Source organism: Sceloporus occidentalis, unplaced genomic scaffold, assembly GCF_023333645.1.
Source record: "Sceloporus occidentalis isolate IW3139 unplaced genomic scaffold, rSceOcc1.0.p SCAF_28, whole genome shotgun sequence".
NCBI classification, from domain to species: Eukaryota; Metazoa; Chordata; class Lepidosauria; order Squamata; family Phrynosomatidae; genus Sceloporus; species Sceloporus occidentalis.
The window spans coordinates 11,847,302-11,869,288 of record NW_028317008.1 but is presented as its reverse complement, the minus strand read 5'-3'; the positions used below and the strand labels follow the sequence as shown (position 1 = coordinate 11,869,288).

At 39.9% G+C, this 21,987-nt stretch overlaps 1 protein-coding gene across 2 annotated transcripts in view; it reads right to left on the bottom strand.

Moving 5' to 3' along the window:
• The window catches only part of LOC149299824 (SLIT-ROBO Rho GTPase-activating protein 1-like), an 88,118-nt gene that overhangs the window by 7,045 nt on the left and 59,086 nt on the right, over nt 1-21,987 (bottom strand). Inside the window, exons 11-18 of one of the 2 annotated variants that reach the window (XM_089486247.1) lie at nt 21,747-21,774; nt 20,672-20,774; nt 17,229-17,289; nt 17,025-17,102; nt 13,981-14,115; nt 7,911-8,016; nt 6,428-6,652; nt 3,679-3,758 (exon numbers count right to left, since the gene is read on the bottom strand). In XM_089486247.1, coding sequence (XP_089342373.1) covers nt 3,679-3,758; nt 6,428-6,652; nt 7,911-8,016; nt 13,981-14,115; nt 17,025-17,102; nt 17,229-17,289; nt 20,672-20,774; nt 21,747-21,774 — 816 coding nt within the window. Of the gene's footprint in view, nt 1-3,678; nt 3,759-6,427; nt 6,653-7,910; nt 8,017-13,980; nt 14,116-17,024; nt 17,103-17,228; nt 17,290-19,736; nt 19,771-20,671; nt 20,775-21,746; nt 21,775-21,987 lie in introns of both variants that reach the window. The other variant, XM_089486248.1, reaches the window with a different exon arrangement.

The following is a 21,987-nucleotide window of genomic DNA, read 5'->3' as shown; positions in this document are numbered from 1 at the left end:
GCCGGCACCCCTCCAGAGACGGACAGTAATGTCCGCCGCTGGAGAAGGCTCGCAAGGGAGCGGTATTGGAGGTCTTTAACAGATCCTCGCGATCCGCGCGGCAACTGCTGCTGTGCGCCGGGATTTGTTGTCAGATCCTGGCGGACAACAGTGAAGCCGCGCCCACCGCCGTCCGTGCCCTCTGAACCGGAAGAAGACAGAAGAAGAGGAGCGAAGAGGAAATAAAGGAGCTGACTGCTGTAAGAAGGAAAGAGGAAAGGTAGGAAATCATTCAGTGAGAGTGGATTGGTATGTGTGGAATCTGTGGATTGGTAAGTGTGGATTGGTAAATGTGGAATCTGTGGATTGGTAAGTGTGGATTGGTAAATATGTGAGAGTGATGGGTGTTATGCTGTACCATTTCCAATGTCTTTTTCATTATATAATTATGCTCTAAAGTACATCATAACTCCCATCACTCTATGCTGTTCCATACAGTGACAGAGCTGGGAAACAGAGGCCTTGCACCCCCATCGCAGGACTCCTGAAAGGTAAGTGAACTTCAAAGGGGGGAGAGGGTAGATAGTTAGGAGGGGGTAGATAGGGAGAAGGGAGTGAGAAGGGGTAGATAGGGCAGAAGGGGGTGAGAATGGGTAGATAGGGAGAAAGGAGGGTAGCAAGAATATTGAAATAAAGAGTCAGAATGAGAGAGCGAAAATGAATGGATTAATGTGTGGATGAATTGTGTGAATGAGTGAGAATTAATGAATTTGTGAGAATGCATCAATGAATATGTGTAAATAATTTGTGTGAAATAATAAATTATTGTGTGAATGAAAGTGAATTAGTGAGTGACTGTAAAAGTGTTTGTGTTAATCATAGGTGTATAGTTGATTTGCCAAAAAGGCAAAGATGGTATAAGCAGGGTGTTTATGGGACAAAGATGGCACAGGTAGCGTGTTTATGGGACAAAGATGGCGTACACTCGGCTGTTTGGGAACAATGCTGACTCATGCTGGGCTGTTTGGGGGCAAAGATGGCACGTCCTATGTGTGTGTAATTTGGGTGCTGGTCAGGTTCTACGTGGGCAATGTGGACGCTGTTTTTTTTTTGGAGGATTATTAAAAAAAGCACTATTATATGTCCAGTAAATGTTATTTAAACGTGTTTATTTTATTTATAAGTTATTAATTTATTTTTTCTGATTTCTTGTTGTTTACAGTTGACATACAGTTTACAAATTGGTGCAATAAATATTCTTGCCAACATAATTTTGTAGATGTCTTTACATTTGGGGGGGGGGTGCCACTTACAGGATCCGCCCCGGGTGCCAAATACTCTAGGTACGCCCCTGCCCTCCACTAACATTGGAACCCTTGGCAAATATATATGCTAAAAATGGTTAAACAAAGACAATTGTTCATAGTCTTTCTTGGTCATATGGTCCAAGGGTACCAATATTAGTGGATTAGCTGAACATCTAAGCACAAAAGACTTGATAAAAGTATCTTTAAAATAGAAAGATTTAAAACATATTTTAACATGTACATTTCATATATGTATAAAAGGCAAAGTGATACTGATACGTTTGTATGGATGCTGGTAAAATACAGCTCTGCAAATTTCACACGTTCAATGAATATTTTCAGGTGCACATAAGACATGTTAAAGAGGGCCCTGCTCACAAGCTGTGTAAGTTATCCAATATATGGATTTGTCTGTCAATTCTAGCTCCGTCATACCCTTTCATTATATGTACCGTAAGAAGAGCTGCGTCAATTGTTGGCGTTATATTGGTATAATTTATTAATATGCAAACAAAAGCAGCACACAAATATGCACTTTAAGCTTCCAATAAAAGCTGGCAGTAAAACCACTTCTTCTGAGCAGCAAGCATCTTCTCAGTGCTTTTATTGTCAATATTAATATGTATTTGATGAAAATATGCTGCAAATTAGTTTTAAGCACAGACAGACTGTAATAAAGTAGAAAGAATGGGTGACAATTTTAACATTTATTAGAGAAAATATCTAGTCTTATTGTCATTTTAAAGAGGACCTGCATGTACTGGATGATCTTGATAAAGGAAAACCTGAACTGCATACATCAATTCTCTGTGCCCCGTAGGTGTAATTTATCCATGAATACCAAATTACACTGCAGAGGGAGGAGGGGTGGTTGTTGTGCAGGAGTTTGTAGCACTGCCTTTAGCAAAAATATGTTGTTTTGTTCTTAATTTAGAAGTAGATATAAAAAAAAATGTGTGTGTATATATATATATATATATATATATATATATATATATATATATATATATATATACACACACACACACACACACTTTTCAGGAAATCAGGAGTATGTAAAATGATTATAAGTATTTAATATTGCTAATTTTTGTTATAACTATTATATATTTGTATGATCTAGCGAAGAAATAGATAGGTCCCCTTTTCTTACCCAACTAATCTTCATGTTTATTGGGACTTATGTGCCTAGTTATATCATATCTTGACATCTTAACTCCACAGCAACACACTTACTAGAAGCAGCATGAAAAGTGCCTATGAGGTTCCCCTCAATCTCTTGTCACCAATGTAATTAAATGTGCTATTTATTGCCATTCATAAATCCTAAATTCTTAATGTATACATTACTTCACCAAGGCCATTACATGTGAAATATTTTCTACCAACATATCTTCCAATTAGCTCAGAGAAGCTGCCCAGCTAAAGTTAAATCATACAAGCAGAAGTGACTTTACAAACCATTGGGCTTTTATAAATACCAGCTCACAAAACTTTTGATCATACAGGCACTGGTTTTAATGGTCATTCCCATATACACTATATGGACAAAAGTATTGGGACACTTCACCATTACATTAGCAGGGACACCGTATTCATGACATTACATTCTAAATACATAGGCATAATATGTAGTTGCCCCCCCCCCCTGTAGCCATAACAGCTTCCACAAGACTTTGGGGTGTTTCTGCAAGAATTTTTGCCCATTACTCCAGTAGAGTATTTGTGAGGTCAGACACCGATGTTGGACGAGAAGGCCTTCCACCCAAACTCATCCAACTATGTCTTTATGATCCTTGCACTGGGGCACAGTCATGCGGGAATAGAAAAGAGTCTTCCCCTAATTGTTCCAACAAAGTTGGAAGCACACAATTGTCTTAACTGTCTTTGTAGGTCCCTTTCAATATACCAAGTCATTTTGGACAATGCTCACAAATGCTCTACTGGATGAATCGGAAGCTGTTATAGCTGCAAAGAAGGGCCAACTACATATTAATGTCTATGTCATGTTTTACCCATTACATTAAATGTACACATAGGTTTGCCTCTTTCAACCCCAAAATACTGTCATATCTTAAGTGTTCACTCATACAAGGTGGGTTGGGAAATTGTTTACAGTGATCTTAGCAAATATTAGATGATTGGTCCATTAACATAATAAGCTCCTGTGCAGCCCATTGAAAATGTAGTGATAAACATATCTGAAACTACCGCATATAGGAGACAGGGAAAAAACATGTTATTTTTACAGTATTGTTCCACTTTGCAGAAATACATTTATATGACATTCATCAAGTTTAATGGTAAGTAATTGGCAATATGATGGGAAGGATAGTAGATGCTTCAAAGAAGAATTCTGAAGGTTATTCAGGTTCATAGTAACATAGCTTACCATCTTCACTTGTGTGCGTCTCTGTGCCTGCATCCTGATCCACTTCATCTAATATGCCATGATCACTGTACGGGCTATCACTAGAAATAATAATCAAGAAATATGTTCATTAAATAGAATATACACCAGAAAATGCAAACTCAGTGAAGCCACACCAATTTCACTTGTGTTAAATATATATTTTTTTTTAAATGACATTTTTGTTTATATATTTTTCGCCATACAAACATCCAGGTACAATTAAAAGGACATACTCCAGGAAAGCCCTAAGTCAGCAACAAAGTATATTATGCAAACCTTTCCTTGAACAAAAGATTAACAAACATTCAGACAGACATGCCAATAGAAGTTGGCCTGTACCTACTGCAGAAGGCATTAGCTAATTTATGATTAATAAAAGCATTCTGCATAATATTTGAAAGTTAATTATCAGTTTCTTCTTGATGTTCTTCTTTGTCACAACAAATTTTGATTCCTGCAGCTCAACATAAAATGTGGGTCATCTTCTTCCCTAGATGTTATTGTAATTTATTTGACTGTTACAGAATGATCGAGAGTAGTAAAAAAGAAAGGCACTGGTCGTGCGGCATTTTGTGTACAACTAATTGTAGTTTATGTTGTATATCGTCCCTCATGTATTGACTACATAAGTGTTTCCATTGTAAGAAACTATACAATCTTATAGATGAAAATCCTTTCAGGATGTACACTTATCAGCTCCTTGGTGACAGCAATGCAATTAGTCTAAATCAATGCACTACTGTACCCTTTAGAATTACTCCCCACCATCCCAACACTAGAACCCAGTAGTCTGTGATATGTTTGCTGCATCCATAATTCAAAACGCGGCTGCTGACTATAAAATCGCAAAGAGCAGGACCGTAAAAACAAATGTCCAAACATCCCTGCTGGAAGTTAGTGTAATGTGAGGGTTGCAACTGAACTCAAGTAGTATAAATCACTACTCTGAATCTGAAGAGTAATAGGTTGTAACATGCTATATGGGATACCACCTCATTATTTACATGGAGAAGACAGATAGAAGATGTATGTTAAAAAACATACAGTTTGTCCTTAAGTCACACATGTTTTATATCTTAGAACCAGTTTATATTGAATAAAACCCCCACAATTTAGCTCTCATTACATTGAAGTACATCATAAACAGGCCCGGACTGGGACAAAAAATAGGCCCGGGCATTTAAGACTGAGCAGCCCATTTTTATTTATTTATTTATTTATTTTTAAAGCACACCCTTCATGTACCATCTTTGCATTTCCCCAAATCACTTAAACATTCATGATAGACACAAACACTTACTCACTCATTCACACAAATCAATAACACATATTCATTAATGCAGTCTCACAAATCATTCAAGCAATTTATCCACACATGAATTCATTAATTCTCATACGCATTCACACAATTCATCCACACATTTATTCATTCATTCTTGTACGCATTCACACTACCCTCTCCCCATCCCCTTCTTATCTGCCCCTTCTAACTATGTTCCCCCTTATCACTATGTACCCCCTTCCCGATTTCTCAATATGTACCCCCTCTATCTCCCCCTTTCTATCTAACCCCTCTCCCCCCTCTCACTGCACCCCCCTCCCTTACCCTACTTACCTTGTTGCCGGAGTAAGCAGCAACTGCGACCGGGTCTGCCACTCTAGGAGGCCGGGCAGCCCCCACCAGGGCCGGCCTTACGGGTGCGCGGCCACACAGGGCTTAAATTAAAACATCGGGGGGGGGGGGGGGGGTTTACTTTATTTAACATCCTTCATGTTAAATAAAGTTAAACAAACTTTATTTAACATGGAGGATGTTAAATAAAGTAAACAAAAAACCCCCCCCGATGTTTTCATTTAAGCCGTGTGTGGCCGCGCACCCCTAAGGCCGGCCCTGGTGGGGGTTGCCCGGCCTCCTAGAGAGGCGGACACGGTCGTAGTTGCTGCGGGCTTAAGGGGCAGGTGCCCCTTATGCCCTGTGTTAATGCGGCCGCATAGGCCCAGTCAGTCCGGTCCTGACTGAGCCTATTTTAAGGTAGGTGCCTGGAGCTGCAGCTCCATCAGCCCCTACGTCAACCCGGCCCTGGGCCGCCCGGCCCATCGGGAAAATGCCCGGTGTGCCCGATGGCCAGTCCGGGCCTGATCATAAATGAAGGCTTTCAAAATCTCTTATTTCTAGAATCGCATTCAACACATTCTGCATCCATTGCCTTTAGTTCCTTACCATTTATTTTTAGCAGTTCTTAGATACACTTATGTTGAACCTTGCCACGTATGAACTACACTCTGGAACAGGTTATGAGGCAAAAGGTAGCCCTGACTGCTGACTCCACTGTGCCAGAGAGGGGTTCTTATAATGGCATAAGTCACAGATTACAAAACAGGTGGCAAAGTGGCCCAGTCCAACTGTTACTAGACTACAATTCCCATCATACCACTCAATGCGCTGCTTAACAGTACGGGGATGGTGTGAGTTTTAGCACCGAAGTAAGAGGCAAATGGCATATATAACACATTCTGAAAATATGTGCTACTCAGATAAAGGGGTAGGAGTTCTCCTGGAAGAATACAAGTAAATAGGTGGTCAAAAAGCACTAAAAAGCACTTAAAGCATAGCTACAAAAGAGTGTGCTAGAAGAAGCTGATATTTTTGCTAGAATGTGAGCTTTTACAAGAACTCTATTGTCATAGAAAACAGGAAATCAGGAAATAAAGAAACATTTTGGCTTACCAGTAATCATCCCCAGCCATGCATTTCTCATAAACCGGACCCTCCAGTTCCTTAACATCTGGAAAAATGGTTTCATGATGGATGATAATGGTTTTAATTATTTCATTCACGTGAGCCTGACAAGACACCTGATCTTGTACATCTGGAACTGGCATTAGAGTTGGGCCAAAACAGATCGCCAAGTTATATGAATCCATCATGTTCTCATCGCTGTACTGAGAAAGGCTGTGTGGAGATAAAAGTACAAGTGTTCAAAACGCATCGTAAAAAAGCAGACGTCGTGTTCTGCAACGCACGCAAAGCAAGATAAAACCAATGGAAACTTGCAAGAACATTTTAAAACATCAACTGCTCGTTTACATCAGTCTGCATTGGGCATTCTAGCAATATGACTGCATTATACATGTATATATAGGGAGGTAATCTTGTGCTAGGCCCATTACTGGCACGTTTCACTATTACAGACTTAGACCAAAAAAATTAATGGTGAACATGACATTTTCCTTATTAATAAAAAGGATTCGCTCAGATTGATCTTTAGGTAAGTAACAAAGTAAAAGATGCCAGCTTAAAATGAATGTCATCATAACCACACCTTGCAATGGACTCAATATATCTGATGCCTTTAAACCCACCCCAGTAGCCACTATGGATGGACCACTTTAATCGTAATGGTTTCTCCTGCAGCACATGAAATCAGCCTTCTATAAAGTTCATACATCTTTTTTTTCTGCACAATAATAGTTACAGTTGTTAAGCCTTAAAGAGCTAAAAATACACCACGTTAATAAAAAGACAAAATCCAACACCTGATATGAACTCAGAAATGGAGAAATCAATATGAACGAAGCATTATGCTCTCAGCAGAAAGAAGGTTTACGGACCTGCTGAGCACCAGACAAAGCATTATGATAATACATGTAAACACTGGCTTTGTGGTTTGCACCTGGATAAGGCTTGTTCCTTGTATATTCAATAGTGTTTGGCCTTATTAGTTCTTTTTAGTACTCTTCGAGCTGTACTATATACAAGGTATGTGTTACGTGTGTACTGACCTGCTGCTTGAAGATAGAATTACCTACTCTTGAAATGTTAAAGCAGAAAGGCAGGTGGGAAGAGAGTTTCTATGTAACTTTAGATATCTGGCAATCTTAGATCTGGACCCTGAATTCTATGTATCTATTCCCCTGAGCAGCAGCTGATGAGCCTGAATGTTATAGTACATTAACACTCTCACCTCTAGTGTACAAAGGACCTTCTACAAGCATGTACTCTAACCAACTAACCTTGAAGCCAACACGCAGAAAAAAGAAATAAATAAAAATTATATATACACACATACATACATATACACACTTTTAGAAAGACAGCAAAATGGGCAGACTGAATAAGCTGGCTCAAAGAAACTTATGTGGTGGTAACAGAACACTAAACAGCCCTTATGCTGACACAATATAAACACAAACTGGGCGATATTACTTACTGATTGAGGAAAGCAAAGAGGTATCTCATTACTATGAGCACAGTCCTGGGTACTGTCAGCAGGATTTTACGTATGTGGATGGCCCTCTCATAGAGATTCTCCACTCCTATGAAAACACAATGGATGAAGTTAATATAAATACGACCCATACAGTCACTTTACAGAGGTCAATATAACATGACGGTATATATGTATTATTATATGGTGATATACTGGAGTACAGAAAATTCCGCAATATGGTACCATCCATTGGACACAGCAGGTATAATTATGGGGACAACACATTTCTAAAGACATAGACATGGGTAGAGTTCTCCTCTCAGATTCTGAAAACGTAATAGGACAGGATCCATTAGAGCGGGTAGCTATATATGTGCACTTAGACCGCAGGGGATGTCAATATAAAAGTCATAATGTATATTCTTTCATGGTGAAGTGACATAGCATGAGGTACTTGCAGAATCCGTTTATGTTAGACACTCTCAAGATATGTGGACATTCTATCATGAACATGGAAGAAGTTCTATGGTTTTTAACTTAAAGGGGCCCAGAAACTAAATTATTTAACGGAGGGCCAAAATGCAAAACCACAAAAGGATTTCAGCAATTTGCCAAGACATTGAAAGCATGAAACACCAGATTTTCATGTTTAATCGACACAAGTATCGTCTTGCCTAGAAGAAAGATAAAGCTTTGCTAAGGTAATTCTTGTGCACAAAAAAAGTTAATTAAAAAACAACACTGTTATTGATCTATACAGCGGTAGCGGCTTCCCTAGCGGTTTTACTCTGTCCCATGGCAGAGAACAAGAAGCAATAATAACAACTTCAAGTATGATGAAAACAGGGATGCCTGTGAGCAATAATCCCATGAGTACTGGACCGCCGCAGACAATACCAAGCAGCTCCGGTCAACATTTTAAGTGGCAGAGCCGAGAACGCTGCAAGATGAGTCTTTCTACACAGTTTAGTGCATTTCCCCAACTTTACTTTCTGTACAATGGAGGCCAGATCAAGCTACTTTTCTAATTTCTCCTTGTAAAATGAACTGTAACTGACTAAGTAAGTTTACGATGTACTATAAAAGCCATCTAGTGTGCCAGCTATACATTTGACAGTTTTAAAAAAAACAACCTCCTGGACTAGAGGGGTTACGACTTAATATATATTTGCTGATAACTAGGTGGTACGCTTATCATGTGGGGTTAAAGAGTTAAAATAAATCTTCTAGTTGATGGCGGAGATGGACATATGGGGAACCATTCACTAGACAGACTTCTAGGAAGATTAGGCCCATTGTCAGCCTCCTACGTGAATGGGTTCAAAAAGCTCAAAAAGACAGGAAATGGGGGGAGAACGGCGAGCTTCTGATTCAGCAAACCATAAAACAATAGTTGGCTGTGTGAAGCAGACGAAGGAGCCGCAGTGAAACCAGAGCACGAGGAGCTGAACGGCCTGCAGAATGCATTTCAGAAAACGCAAACACCATACAGAGAAACAATAAATGACGGCCACGTGGCAAAAACAAAATGTCCTCATTAACCCAAATAACCCGAGATACAAAATGAACCAAGCTGTCCAATTTTACAATAGATAAAGGCACAGTTCGCAGGATGGCTGATGACATAGTCGGCTGTTTTTGGACGTGGAGACATTGAGACTATTAGTGCATCTAGGACAGTCTTTACGAATGATTGGTATTCCAACAAAACAGCCAAGCCAGAAAAAATTAGTTAATTCAGAAGCTACAAGTTGCAAACTAAAGCCTTAAATAAATATATATAACCTTTAAATATATGTAAAAGGTAGGGAACAGAATACGAGCAAGCGTCCGGTCAACGATGTTGATTCATTAAGTAGAGATCACGATGTGATTGCCAGAAGCAAACCAAAATACAGTATTTTATGTCGTTTCCTGGGAAATGCATTATAATGGGGTTTTTTTTATCTTTTGCCAGTAATAATGAAGGGCTTCTGCGCTGCATAGCATGCCCGCTCCAAACCACAACATACCCTAAAGTTCAATATCTGTTACCATGCGCTTTGTGATGAGCTTGGAGGGATTTGTAACAGAGGACATTACAGGATATCATCTCCAGCCGTAAGGCTTGAAGAGAAACTCTATATGATGGAATGTACACCAGAAGGGTTTTTCCATACTTGAAATCTGACCATGTGTGATGCAGTATATACAGAATCCAGGGGGGGGGGGTTGGGGGTTGGGGGGAAGCTACTTTTACTGTTCTTTTACTTTGATTTGAAGAAACAAAAAATAAAGAATATTGTGGTCAGAAGCTACAGAATTTCACCGTAAAACTTTAGAAGCATAGCAGTTTTCATACATTACATTTGGGATTCTGTACAAGTATTACTGAAAATAGATCTAACAAACCTCACAAGTGCAGTAAAAGCCCCTAATTCGATTTCTCCTTGAGACTGGATAGGTTCTTACACTTGAAACAGATCTGCGACTATCCCTTACACAATTTTATTGAAGACCAAAAAATACATAAACCTTTTGCAGATTGAAAAGGTTATATATATATATATATATATATATATATATATATATATATGTCATAAACCCCTTTAATGTCCATCACATTGTAAGCAACCTGGTTTAAGCCGATCTGGCAGCATTCTGTTATGAGTGTATGGAGAGGGGCAATGCCTTTAGAACTAGAAATGAATAGTTATGCTACCTTTTGATACTTCAGCTCCTCCAAGGAAGTTCCTTACTTTTAAAACATCACGCCAATTAAAAGACAGAGCAAAAGCTACAAATCTCCCCAAATTTTGTGCCACTCTCCCACACATATATTTAACGTGTATAAAGCGCAGAAATGTTTACTTTTTTATCAGGTCACGGAGTACACACAAAAGAAACCGCAGAACTTGATTTGTGAAAAATAGCCAAAGTAGGCAAAATGATTGTAAACATATCAAAAGTTTAGGTCAGATCCAGTGAATGGTATACGTGTGCAATATAACTGCATTGTAGGGGAACATACATGTATAGCTAGATTTTATGTTTGTATGCCAGTAGTATGCCAATGTCTAGATACAATCAGTGCATTATAATTATACGTGGTTAAATTACATATACACTTCGTTTTAAAGTAAATAAATAAAACTAGATTACAGCATCATGGCAAAGGTGATATACCGTATTTGCTCGATTATAAGACGAGGTTTTGCTCTGAAAAATACCCCTCGTCTTCTAATCGGGGTCGTCTTCTAATCAGACCTCAAATAGAGGTCTGATTATGAGACTAAGATCCAGATCCCCTGTACCGCTGCAGGGGACCTGGATCCTCCTGTCTCTCCCCCCCCCCATTTAACACCCCCCCACACACACTTACCGGTGCTTCCTGCTGTATTGCCGGGGCAGCGGGTTGACGTCTACGCGATCCGCGTAGACAACGTCCGCTGCAGCCGGAAGGAGGTGTGGCTAGCAGCGGGGGTTGTCTGCGTCCGTCGCACATACCTTCCCCGACTGTCAGAGATCAGATTTCACCGATGCGGGGAACTCTGATCTCTGACAGCCGGGGAAGGTATCCGCGACGGACGCAGACAACCCCCGCTGCCAACTCCACCTCCTTCCGGCTGCAGCGGAAGGAGACGTCAACCCGCTACCCCGGCAATACAGCAGGAAATTGGAAGCACCGGCAAGTGTGTGCGTGTGTGTGTTAAATGGGGGCATAGGGCATTTCTGGAATGCCTTATACCCCTATATGCCACTCTGGCACTTAGGGGGTTAAAAGGCATATTATGGGGCAGAGTGGCATATAGGGAGGTATAAGGCATTTCAGGAGGCAGAGTAGCGTTAAGGGGGCATTTAATAGAGCACTCTGCCTCCTGAAATGCCTTATACCTCCCTATATGCCACTCTGCCCCATAATATGCCTTTTAACCCCCTAAGTGCCAGAGTGGCATATAGGGGTATAAGGCATTTCTGGAGGCAGAGTGCTCTATACAATGCCTTTTAACTCCCTTAATGCCACTCTGCCTCCTGGAATGCCTTATACCTCCCTATATGCCACTCTGCCCCATAAAATGCATTTTAACCCCCTAAATGCCAGAATGGGATATAGGGGTATAAGGCATTTCTGGAGGCAGAGTGGCACATAGGGGGTCAAAAGGCATACCATGGGGCACAGTGGCATATAGAGGATTAAAAGGCATATCATGGGCCACAGTGCCATATTGGTGTGCCAAGCCTGGGGGCAGATGTGCATAACTGGGGGACAGGTTGGAAAATACAAGGAAATAAAAACAAAAAAAATATTTTTCTCAATCATAGCTTTTATTTAAAAAAATAGTTTACATGAATTAACATTTACTGGTAAAACTTTTTTCCTTTAGGGTCGTCTTATATTCAGGCTTTTTCTTTTTTTCCTAAGTTAATATTCAGATTTTGGGGGGTCGTCTTATAATCGAGCAAATACGGTATGTAAAATACAAAAGTCATGCGAACAGAAATTACATTTTTTTTAAGCCAGTCACACCCATGCATCTTAATACTGGTGAAATACTGCCAGCACTACATATATTTTTTATATAAAAAATAGAGAAAAAAAAAGTGATATGGTTACACAGACACAGCCACTTTATGTTTTTGTGCATATTTGCAAGTCCTTACCAAACTTTCGGGTTAAGCACCTCACCTAGCACACAGGTGTGTGTGTGTGTATATATATATATTATATATATATATATATATATATATATATATATATATATATATACACATACACACACATATATACACACACACACAAAGCAGTATTAGCTAACTAATCACAGTAGGGGTCTGAAAACTGGACAGTTTTCCAAACTTTGCACCAGAACCACTTTTTTTCGTAACTTCTTTTGTTCTCTTTCCAGAATAAACTGTCAGCTGAAGATAGAGAAGTGCAACAACTGATCTAGGCTTAAAACAATTGTAAAGATTTTACTAAGAGCTGCAGGAGTTTCAGCATACCAAGACATTTTGGACAATGCTATACTTCCAACTTTGTGGGAACAGTTTGGGGAAAGCTATTTTCTACTCCACCATGACTGTGCCCCAGCGCACAAAGCAAGGTCCATAAAGACATGGTTGGATGAGTTTGGTGTGGAAGAACTTAATTGGCTCCACAGAGTCCTGATCTCAACCCCATCAGACACCTTTGAGATGAAGTGGAACGGAGATTGCAACCCAGGCCTTCTTGTCCAACATCAGTGCCTGACCTCACATATGCTCTACTGGATAAATGGGCAAAAACTCCCACAGAAACACTCCAAAATCTTGTGGAAAGCCTTCCCAGAAGATTGGAAGCTGTTATAGCTGCAAAAGGGGGACCAACTACATATTAATGTCTATGTATTTAGAATGCGATGTCATTAAAGTCCCTGTAGGTGTAATGGTCAGGTGTCCCAATACTTTTGTCCATATAGTGTATTTACATGTGGGTAATGAGCAGTATTTTCAATCCAGTATTCACAGTTTAACCTTTTAAGCACATTGTTCAAAAAATGTTTCATGGCTGGTCTTTAACAAATAACTTGTACTTGCTTAAAACAAACAAAAAAAATGTTTGCTGATCTTCTAAACCATCCCCACTTATGTAGAACGTCAGTGCCTGGGTTTGATGGAGTTCAGAGGGGCCAACGTGAACCACAAACTAGGTAAGGAGTATGCCTGTACTTGCTATGCTTCTTTGTTCCTGCTGCTTGCCTGAACCTGATCTCTACATGAAAGAAAACACAATTAAGGATATAAGCCTCGATACTGCCTGCAAGAATATTTTCTTGCTGTGGAGAACACAAAGTCATACATAAACCAATTTAAAAAAACAGGAGCGGCCACAGCTGCAAGTATGACTGCCAGAGAGCAAGGCAGATGTGGGTCAAATTGCCTTGGAGACATCTGATAGCTTTTTTCCTCTTCCAGGAAGCGCTTGGTAGAACGCACTGGAAGGGAAATGTTCTGGGGGTTGAGCAGGAAAATGTATATTTTTTTGTTTTTAGGACAAAGAGAAGGTGCGGTACACATATAAAAATATACATACAAACAAATGCAGACTTACGGATGCAGGATATCAAATCGTTAAATCTTTCCCTGGGAAAGAGTGGGTTTTCTAAGCCTCGGAAATACAACTTCAGGACTCCAGCCACAGAGTTCATATCGTGATTATTCTGGTCATCAGTCAAGGGATCCTCACCTGCTTAAAAAAATAAATAAAAAAAAACCGTCTGCTCAAAAAAGGATTGCATGTTTCTAGACATTTAAAATAGATAATATTGTTTTTGTTTATTTTACTTATACTTCCCAAAATAGTTGAATTTAGTCATTCTTTTTATATGGTTATGATGTACCGTGCCTTGTGCTCAGTGGCATCGCTACAGGGGGGCAAAGGGGGGGCAATTGCCCCCCCTAGGTTAATCCTTGTCCCCCATGTTGCCCCCCTGCCGAATTTGGAATAAAGTCGCAATGCGACTTTAAATCCCGTCTTTTTTTTTTTTTTATGCGGAGGAGAGAGAGAGGGTGCGGCCCGCGTAGGATCGGCAGCCAGGGCAACCGATCTTACGCGGGCCGCACCTCGAGCCAGGCTACTTACCTGTGGGAGGGTCTTCTGTACTGCATAGAGGAAGCGGAACCTAGCAGAGTTCACGTGACATCACATGACACTGCTCCAGTCCTGCTTCCTCTGTGCAGTACCAGAGAACGCAGAGGAAGGCCGCGCCCTCTGCTGAAGTCTGTGAGCGGCATCGAGGAGCTGCAGTGCAGGTAAGGGGTAGGGAGGGTGTTTGAATGAGTATGCGTGATTGAGGGAATTAATCTGTGAATGAATGAGTGTGTGTGTGTGATAGCATGGGTGTGTAAGTGCTGGAACCTAGGCATGATGGGACTGTGATTGCTGTTAGCAATCACACTCCTATCATGCCAAGTCAGCCAGTACATGCTGAAACCTAGCTAGCTGCCCCCCTTGTGTATTGATGCTGCCAGCAGTATGGGGTCTACACATCACTTACAGCCACCCTGTACCAGCATGTACTGGCTGACCTGGCATGATAGGAGTGTGATTGCTAACAGCAATCACAGCAAGCACAGTCCCATCATACCTAGGTTCCAGCATTTACTGGTTGCCTGGGTATGATAGGAGTGTGATTGCTGTGTGGGCAGTGTGGACGCCAGGGCTGGCTCTATGCCTGTAATTTAGGGGGTTTTAAATATACCTTTTAATGATGTGTTTTTATGTGAATTCCAATTGATCTATACCTGCAAAGCTGGTTTTCCATACATTATTTATGTATACCTGCAAATACAGTGTTTGTATGTCTTATTCCGTTGATTAATACCTGCAATGCTGTTTCCATGTATTTATTTGATCTATACCTGCAATGCTACTTTTCATATACTATTGTATACCTGCAAATACAGGATTTGTATGTCTGATTCTGTTTTTTTGATACATTAACCTTCAGTGCTGAGATCACAAGTGAATTTCAGTTGATCTATACATGCAAAGCTTGGTTTGTGTGTTAATCTATACCTACTATCGGCAACTGGGGCTAATAATATATATGGGCAGCAGGGGCATCAATACACAAGGGGCAAAAACACTTAGGGGGTATAAACGACAATGCAGTGTGAAAAATCCATCCTGATGTAGACGTCTGTGACATAGATTGTGTCCTGCTGTTTGTGTATTTTTGGTTATCAGTGTAGCAGAGCCTGTCCCCGGGTGTATGTGTATAGGTGTTGGTGTGGCAGAGCCTGTCCTGGTGTGTGTTCGGTTGTCAGTGTGGCAGAGCCTGTCCTAGGGTGTGTGTGTGGGTGTCTGTGTGGCAGAGCCTGTCCTGGTGTGTGTGTGTGTGTTTGGTTGTCGGTGTGGCAGAGCCTGTCCTGGTGTCGATGTGACAGAGCCTGTGTTGGTGTGTGTTTGGTCATCTGTTTCCTGGCACTTAACTTACAGTAGGAATTATTTAATTTATATTTACCCAGAGATAAAATGCCCTCCTGAAGTTGTAGTGACTTCAGGGGACAAAACGTTCAAGGCCCTGAAATCATTTAGTGGAAAAGATATTTATTGTGTTATAATATTTATTTCAAGGATTAGTCGCACTCAGTTGTGGATTCAGGCTTCCCATGATCAAGTATTATTTTAGCCCAATAACAAAAGTATAATTCCATCGCACATTACTTTTGGAAATTATGAATGCCCCCCCAGTTTGACTCTGGTATCTTGTGTGCCCCCCCTACATATTGTTTCTAGAGTCGCCACTGCTTGTACTACAAGCAAAAAATTTTATTATATACAGAAAAATTCCAAAGTAAATATTATTCAAACATCTAACAGTGTGATTGGCAGGACCAAAAAGATCAATTTTTAAAAAGTGGAAAAAATGACATGCATGATTCTACATGAAAGGTAATATGAGAACATGCAGGTATCTACATGTTACACTAACCATATGGTCTATTTTATGTTCTTTTACAGCATCCCACATACGTCTTAATGAAAGGACCAGCGTCAATAATTGTAGCTAAAACAGACATGCCTTTTTTGTAAGTAAGGATTACCATATGTCTGTTGCTCTGGCACATACTTCATCTGCAGACAATGCTAGTATACTCTTACCACATTCATGCAACAGAAGGGTATTTAAAAACCAGCCATATGATAGCAATCATTCTAACAAAGTGGAGAGCCATAGGAAGGCATTGCAGAACTACAATTGTGACAAAGCCAGCTATTGTACCCAAGTGCTTGGCAAAAACCAATGCAAAGGATTATGCCACATCCTTTGCCATAACTAATATGATGCCTACGTCCGCTGTTTCCATAACGTTCAGTCTGCAGGCTAAAAGAAAGAAGGGTGCCCATGGCTGACTGAGCATCGTAGGAGTTGCAGTTTCACCTGAACATCCACCTATTTCATCCCTGTCATGTGGCTCATGTTGCCAAAATCTAGTAAAGGGGCAAAGATTCCGTTAATCCCTCAGCCATAATTCGCTGAGTCTTAGACTATGCTTTTACGTGATCAGGGCAGGGGCAGCCTGTACGTTTCACAACTATCTCCTGATATGTTTCATGGGTACGAAAAAAATAAAATATAAACAACATACCTCTTTCAAAGGCATTTTTAATATCATTGATGTCGACCTGGGAGCCGGACACTCTGAATATACCCTGGTGCTGAAGGCCTACAGATATAGAAAATACAGTTAAAAGTTATGTTTACTGTCCCAGGAGGGCATATCGATGTAAGCAACACAAAAATGTGCATGCCAATAATGGGCACAATTATCCCAAAATAAATAAAAGCTTACCATACAAGTTGATGAACCTGATGCAGCTTTCCACGATGCGAGGAATAATCTGCCCAGATTCCTAAAATATACAGCACAAAAAAAGATTCTATCATTTTGTTATGTAGTGAAATAAAACACGAAGATAACAATCATCCAGCGATTAAGCAGTAATCTTGTGTATTCAGTGTTAAAACCTTTTACAAATTAGTAGCAAACATCCTTTCAACATATTTATCTTCACGAACCATGAAAGTCATGCCTGTTCCAGTTATGACACCCATAATCTCCAAAGATTTTTGCAGGTCAGGGTTAAGTCACACCAGGATTCCAGAATATCACTTGTCGTATTGCACGACCATAAACTATTATTAAGTATACGTTATTAGACACATTTTAGAACTCTGGTGAGATTACGGAGCTAACCCTCTGTTTAGCCAGTGGGATTATGACTACCAGATTTCTGCACTTTAACCCTATGGTGTGCTTCTCGGCAGCTGTGTTTAAACTGCCGGTACATGGTATAGGGGAGTAAAAGGCTAGCAAAGGAAACAAAGGCTATATGCCTTGTGTGTTGTCAAATAGATTCGCAAAGCTCCATTGCAAACTGTGCCAGATAGATTTTGCCTTTGATACAGGGATAGTGACATAACTTATAAAATACAGTTTCGGTAGAAAAGTATATGCCACTGATTTTCTCATTGTTGCATGTTTTTGCACTGAAGGCTACTTCCTAATATGAGATGTATAGGGGAAACAGAGTGAAGAAATAACACATTTAATATGATATGTTAAAGAGACTTATCCAATATCTAATGGTCCCGTGAGAAACTGTTCCCACTTAGATTAAGTAAAAACCAGTTTCAACCATATTTAGCAGCAATACCTAAAACAAACCCCTTCCAGAAGCTTCTGATCAATCGCAGCAGTGGAAGAATTCTGCACACAGAACCACTTTATCTCAGTGAAGCTTGTGGGTTTTTGAGCACGAGCTGTAAATTGTAATACCTGCCACAACATCTAAATGGGGTTTAGGCTGAGGTACAGATGGTTTGACACACTCCTGCACTTCAAACGCGGGTTCAGATGTGGCTGCCTGCTGTAAACACACGACCACACGCTACTCTTTTACAGCAGTCGCCTACGCTTTTGCAGGTGGCCACATACTAAAATATTACATCGACCCCCTGAGCAGTGTTACAAGTGGGTGTATGTACCTGATGGGCTCAATGTCCAGACCTCTCCTGTATAACTCTTAACTATTGGTTTTTCAATGACGGCAGGCTGTCCGTGCCCTGATGCAGCTCAGCATCCTCAAACCACAACACTACTAACACCGTGCTTGGCCACTGGTATCAGCTTATTAACATGGAATGCAGTATTCTCCAGGATTATCCTGGTGCTTTTTGGTCCTTTGGCTTCCTCATTGATACTGAGTAATCACTACTCTCTTAAATCTTTTGAATTTAGCCAATAGGTCTCTATTAGAAACCGATGTGTAGAACTTTCCAGGCTAAAATTTATCGGCAAATGTTTGGTGGAGGTGTTCAAGAATATCTTTTGAACATGGCACAACGTGGTTTGGGATCTATGTGTGCTGACAACTTCAATCAGATGGTAAGGGCCAACATTAGTTAGACTGAATTTGGGCAGGGCTGGCCCAAACAAGTCTCAAAACACCTGACCCCAATAATTCCTTCCATTGGGCTGTTCAATGGAAAAAAAAAATACAAAAATCACACAAAAAAACTAAACAGCAAAATTAGGTATCATTTCGTCTCTCAGATTCCCTCTAATAACTAAAATACTTAAAACGATCAGACCAAAATGAATATAAAGTACAGTATGTGCAACAATGCAGAAAATCATGGGACAAATACATTTCAGCACGACTGTATATATTAATATAATAATGACTATTTCCAGTGACATCTGAAACACAGGTTAAGTTTAGAAGACAAAATGCATATTATAATTGTTAGAAGAGCACAGACAACCGTTTGTTTAGGTAGCATTACTAATTTGCGGCACTGACATGACTGCAAAACACTGAGAAAGTTTTGCCGTGTTTGTTAGTTTTTTTTTGTAAAAACAGTCATAATGAGCAGAGGCTTGTGAGGTAGAGACATAACAAGCCATCGGAGGCAGGGTTAGTTGTAATGTATGCATCAGAAACAGCTCTCTTACAAAATGATGTCTGCAGCGTTAATGAACAGGAACCGTAGTCGCTTAAACAATGTCAAGCAGGTTGCTGGAACTCACTCTGTGCCCTAAATATAGCTTTATACACATTTTTCATTAAAAATGTTGCTAGTTTCTCCTTTCCACTAGAGTGAAATTGCTCATACATCAACATTGTAGGATGCAAAACATTAATGGTGACATTTTCAATGAAAACAGAGTATTCTGGACCGTTACTGACGTGCAAACATTATTTTGTTCCGAGACAGAATGCATCGCAAGCGTGGAAAAGCAAAATGATATGCGCAGGCAAACAGATTAAACAAGAGGCTGCCAGAAGCACAATACCTGGTGTCTTGTGTGCGAATTCCTTCTTCCACGACTAGAAGCGTTATTAGAAAGACAGGATAGAAAAAAAGAGAGAGTAAATGTAGCAGAGATTCAGAAGTACTTCTAATTTCCAAGAACGACATTCCTTGAGGCACAGAGAATAGATTGGACAAAACTCGTGGATCCCTGGACAGTATCCATCACTTAACTTCCATAGTAAGTGCAGTGACTGCTATTATATTAAACACCAGTTAGCTCAGTTCTTCAGGTAGATTTAGATGTCTAAACCAAACAAATTCACTTCTAAAAGTTTTTTTTTTAATGGATATTACCAAGAAATATTAGCGAGCTGATAGTTCCTGACTATTTTGGCTCTAGAACATCTAGAGCAGCAGCAAGTAAAATATTTCTGTCAACTAACGTTATGCCCGGACATGTATCCAAATGTAGTTAAGCCTTCACAGTACAGCCTGCATCTACCAAATGTTTAAATGTTTCAACATTTCATGTATACAGAGGTGGACAAGATGTGGCATGACAAAGCCAAGAAGAAGGATTAGTAATTAGGGTGAGTTGGAGGAGCACTCACTGCCAATAGAGCACTGGAAGGGAGCCGCAGTTCATCGGAACAATAATCCTTGCTGGTTTTGCTATAAAAATTTGTAAGTGGAAGGACCGTGAAGAAGCTTTTCCTGCCCAGAATGTTTAACATAACAGAGTTCAATGCACAGAATTAAAAGTCTCTACCAGGCAACCAGCTTATCCATGTTTTCACAAAAGAAGAATGCATCTGTAAATCTTTCTCTGTGACTTAAGGAAGGAGATTGATCAGAAGGGGGAAAAACAGCCCACCACAGTCTAGAGAGCAATGACCATCCTCCGCTGTCATGAGACTGATCATTACAGCAGAAGCAAAGTGTCCAAATTAGCCACCAGCATTGTAGTGCCAGTACCTTGATGAAAGATTCCAGATCCCCATTAAACAACTTGGCATTATAATGGGACTGGGGTCTAGGATTCCTTTGTTTCTGGGGTTTAGGGGGTACATTTGGAGGCCTAGGGAAGCGAATATGAGTAACAAGTGAGACAACAGCTTTATTTGAAAATGTAAAGGTGATTAACATTACACATAGTAGAGACATGGCCAGACAGAATACATTCCACAATGATATACGGGCTTGGAATTTCAAATTAACTCAATTCTACTTGCACAACAGTGATTATTAATTATTTGTCTGGGATATCTTAAATGGTGGAGACATTGTTCTCAGACATAGGTGAAAGTGATTTTTTTCATTATAAAGATGCTGCAAAGTCTTTCACGCACCGATGAGTAGCTAAGTCATGCTGGCGTGTCACTTGGACTACAAACACTGTACTCTTCAGAAACAAAACCCTGTTCTTCACAGAGCTGAATTTACTGGATTCATTTCCCTACAGGAAATACCTATGTGTATCTTAAAGCACATTAGCTTTGGCTACATGAAAATAGGTGGAGGCTTGTCTTATGTATTTTTATGTATGAAAGTTCACTTTGGAGGTCAAGCAAACATGAACAGCAGCATATTTTTAAATTCCACCTGATTTAATAAACTGCTAATAATACAAGACACATGCTACTGTATGTCTACATTAATATGGAATCCCTAAAAGTTAATAAAAGCTGTGTAAACACAGGTACAAGATTAAAGGTTCATATATCATAAAAAAATTCTACAAAAATCCTATAGACTGCCTCAAGCCGTCTTTCCCAACAACTGGCTTAAGCCACGCATAACCCCCATAGCCATGATTTTAAATAGGGTCAAAAGCAGTGCTGCTGCTCTATTTTTGGACCCATGGAATCATTTTGTATAGTTGTTTTTGTAGTTTGTATAGAGGTTTAAAATTTTTTTACTGTGGGACGGGGAACCAGAGCATAATATAAACCATGATGTCATATGCCTAACAGGTCTATTGTTGGTTCATTTTTCAGCCAATTTAACTAAAAGCAAAGTAGCACCTAACAGAAAGCAAATGTATTCTTACCTTGTAGTCATGTATTCTGCCCTATGACCTAAAAGAAAATCAGAAGAACAGATTTACAGGACATGAATGAAGCTTTTAAGGCGTGTCTGCAATCAAACTTCACAAGGATTGAAATCTAATTTGCATTCATTTACAGAGTACGATTATTTTTTTTATTTAGACAGACTCAATCTACCAGCACGTTCACCGCTTTTTGGGGTGTAGGAACGAACATTAAAATCAGACACTTGCTAATACATTT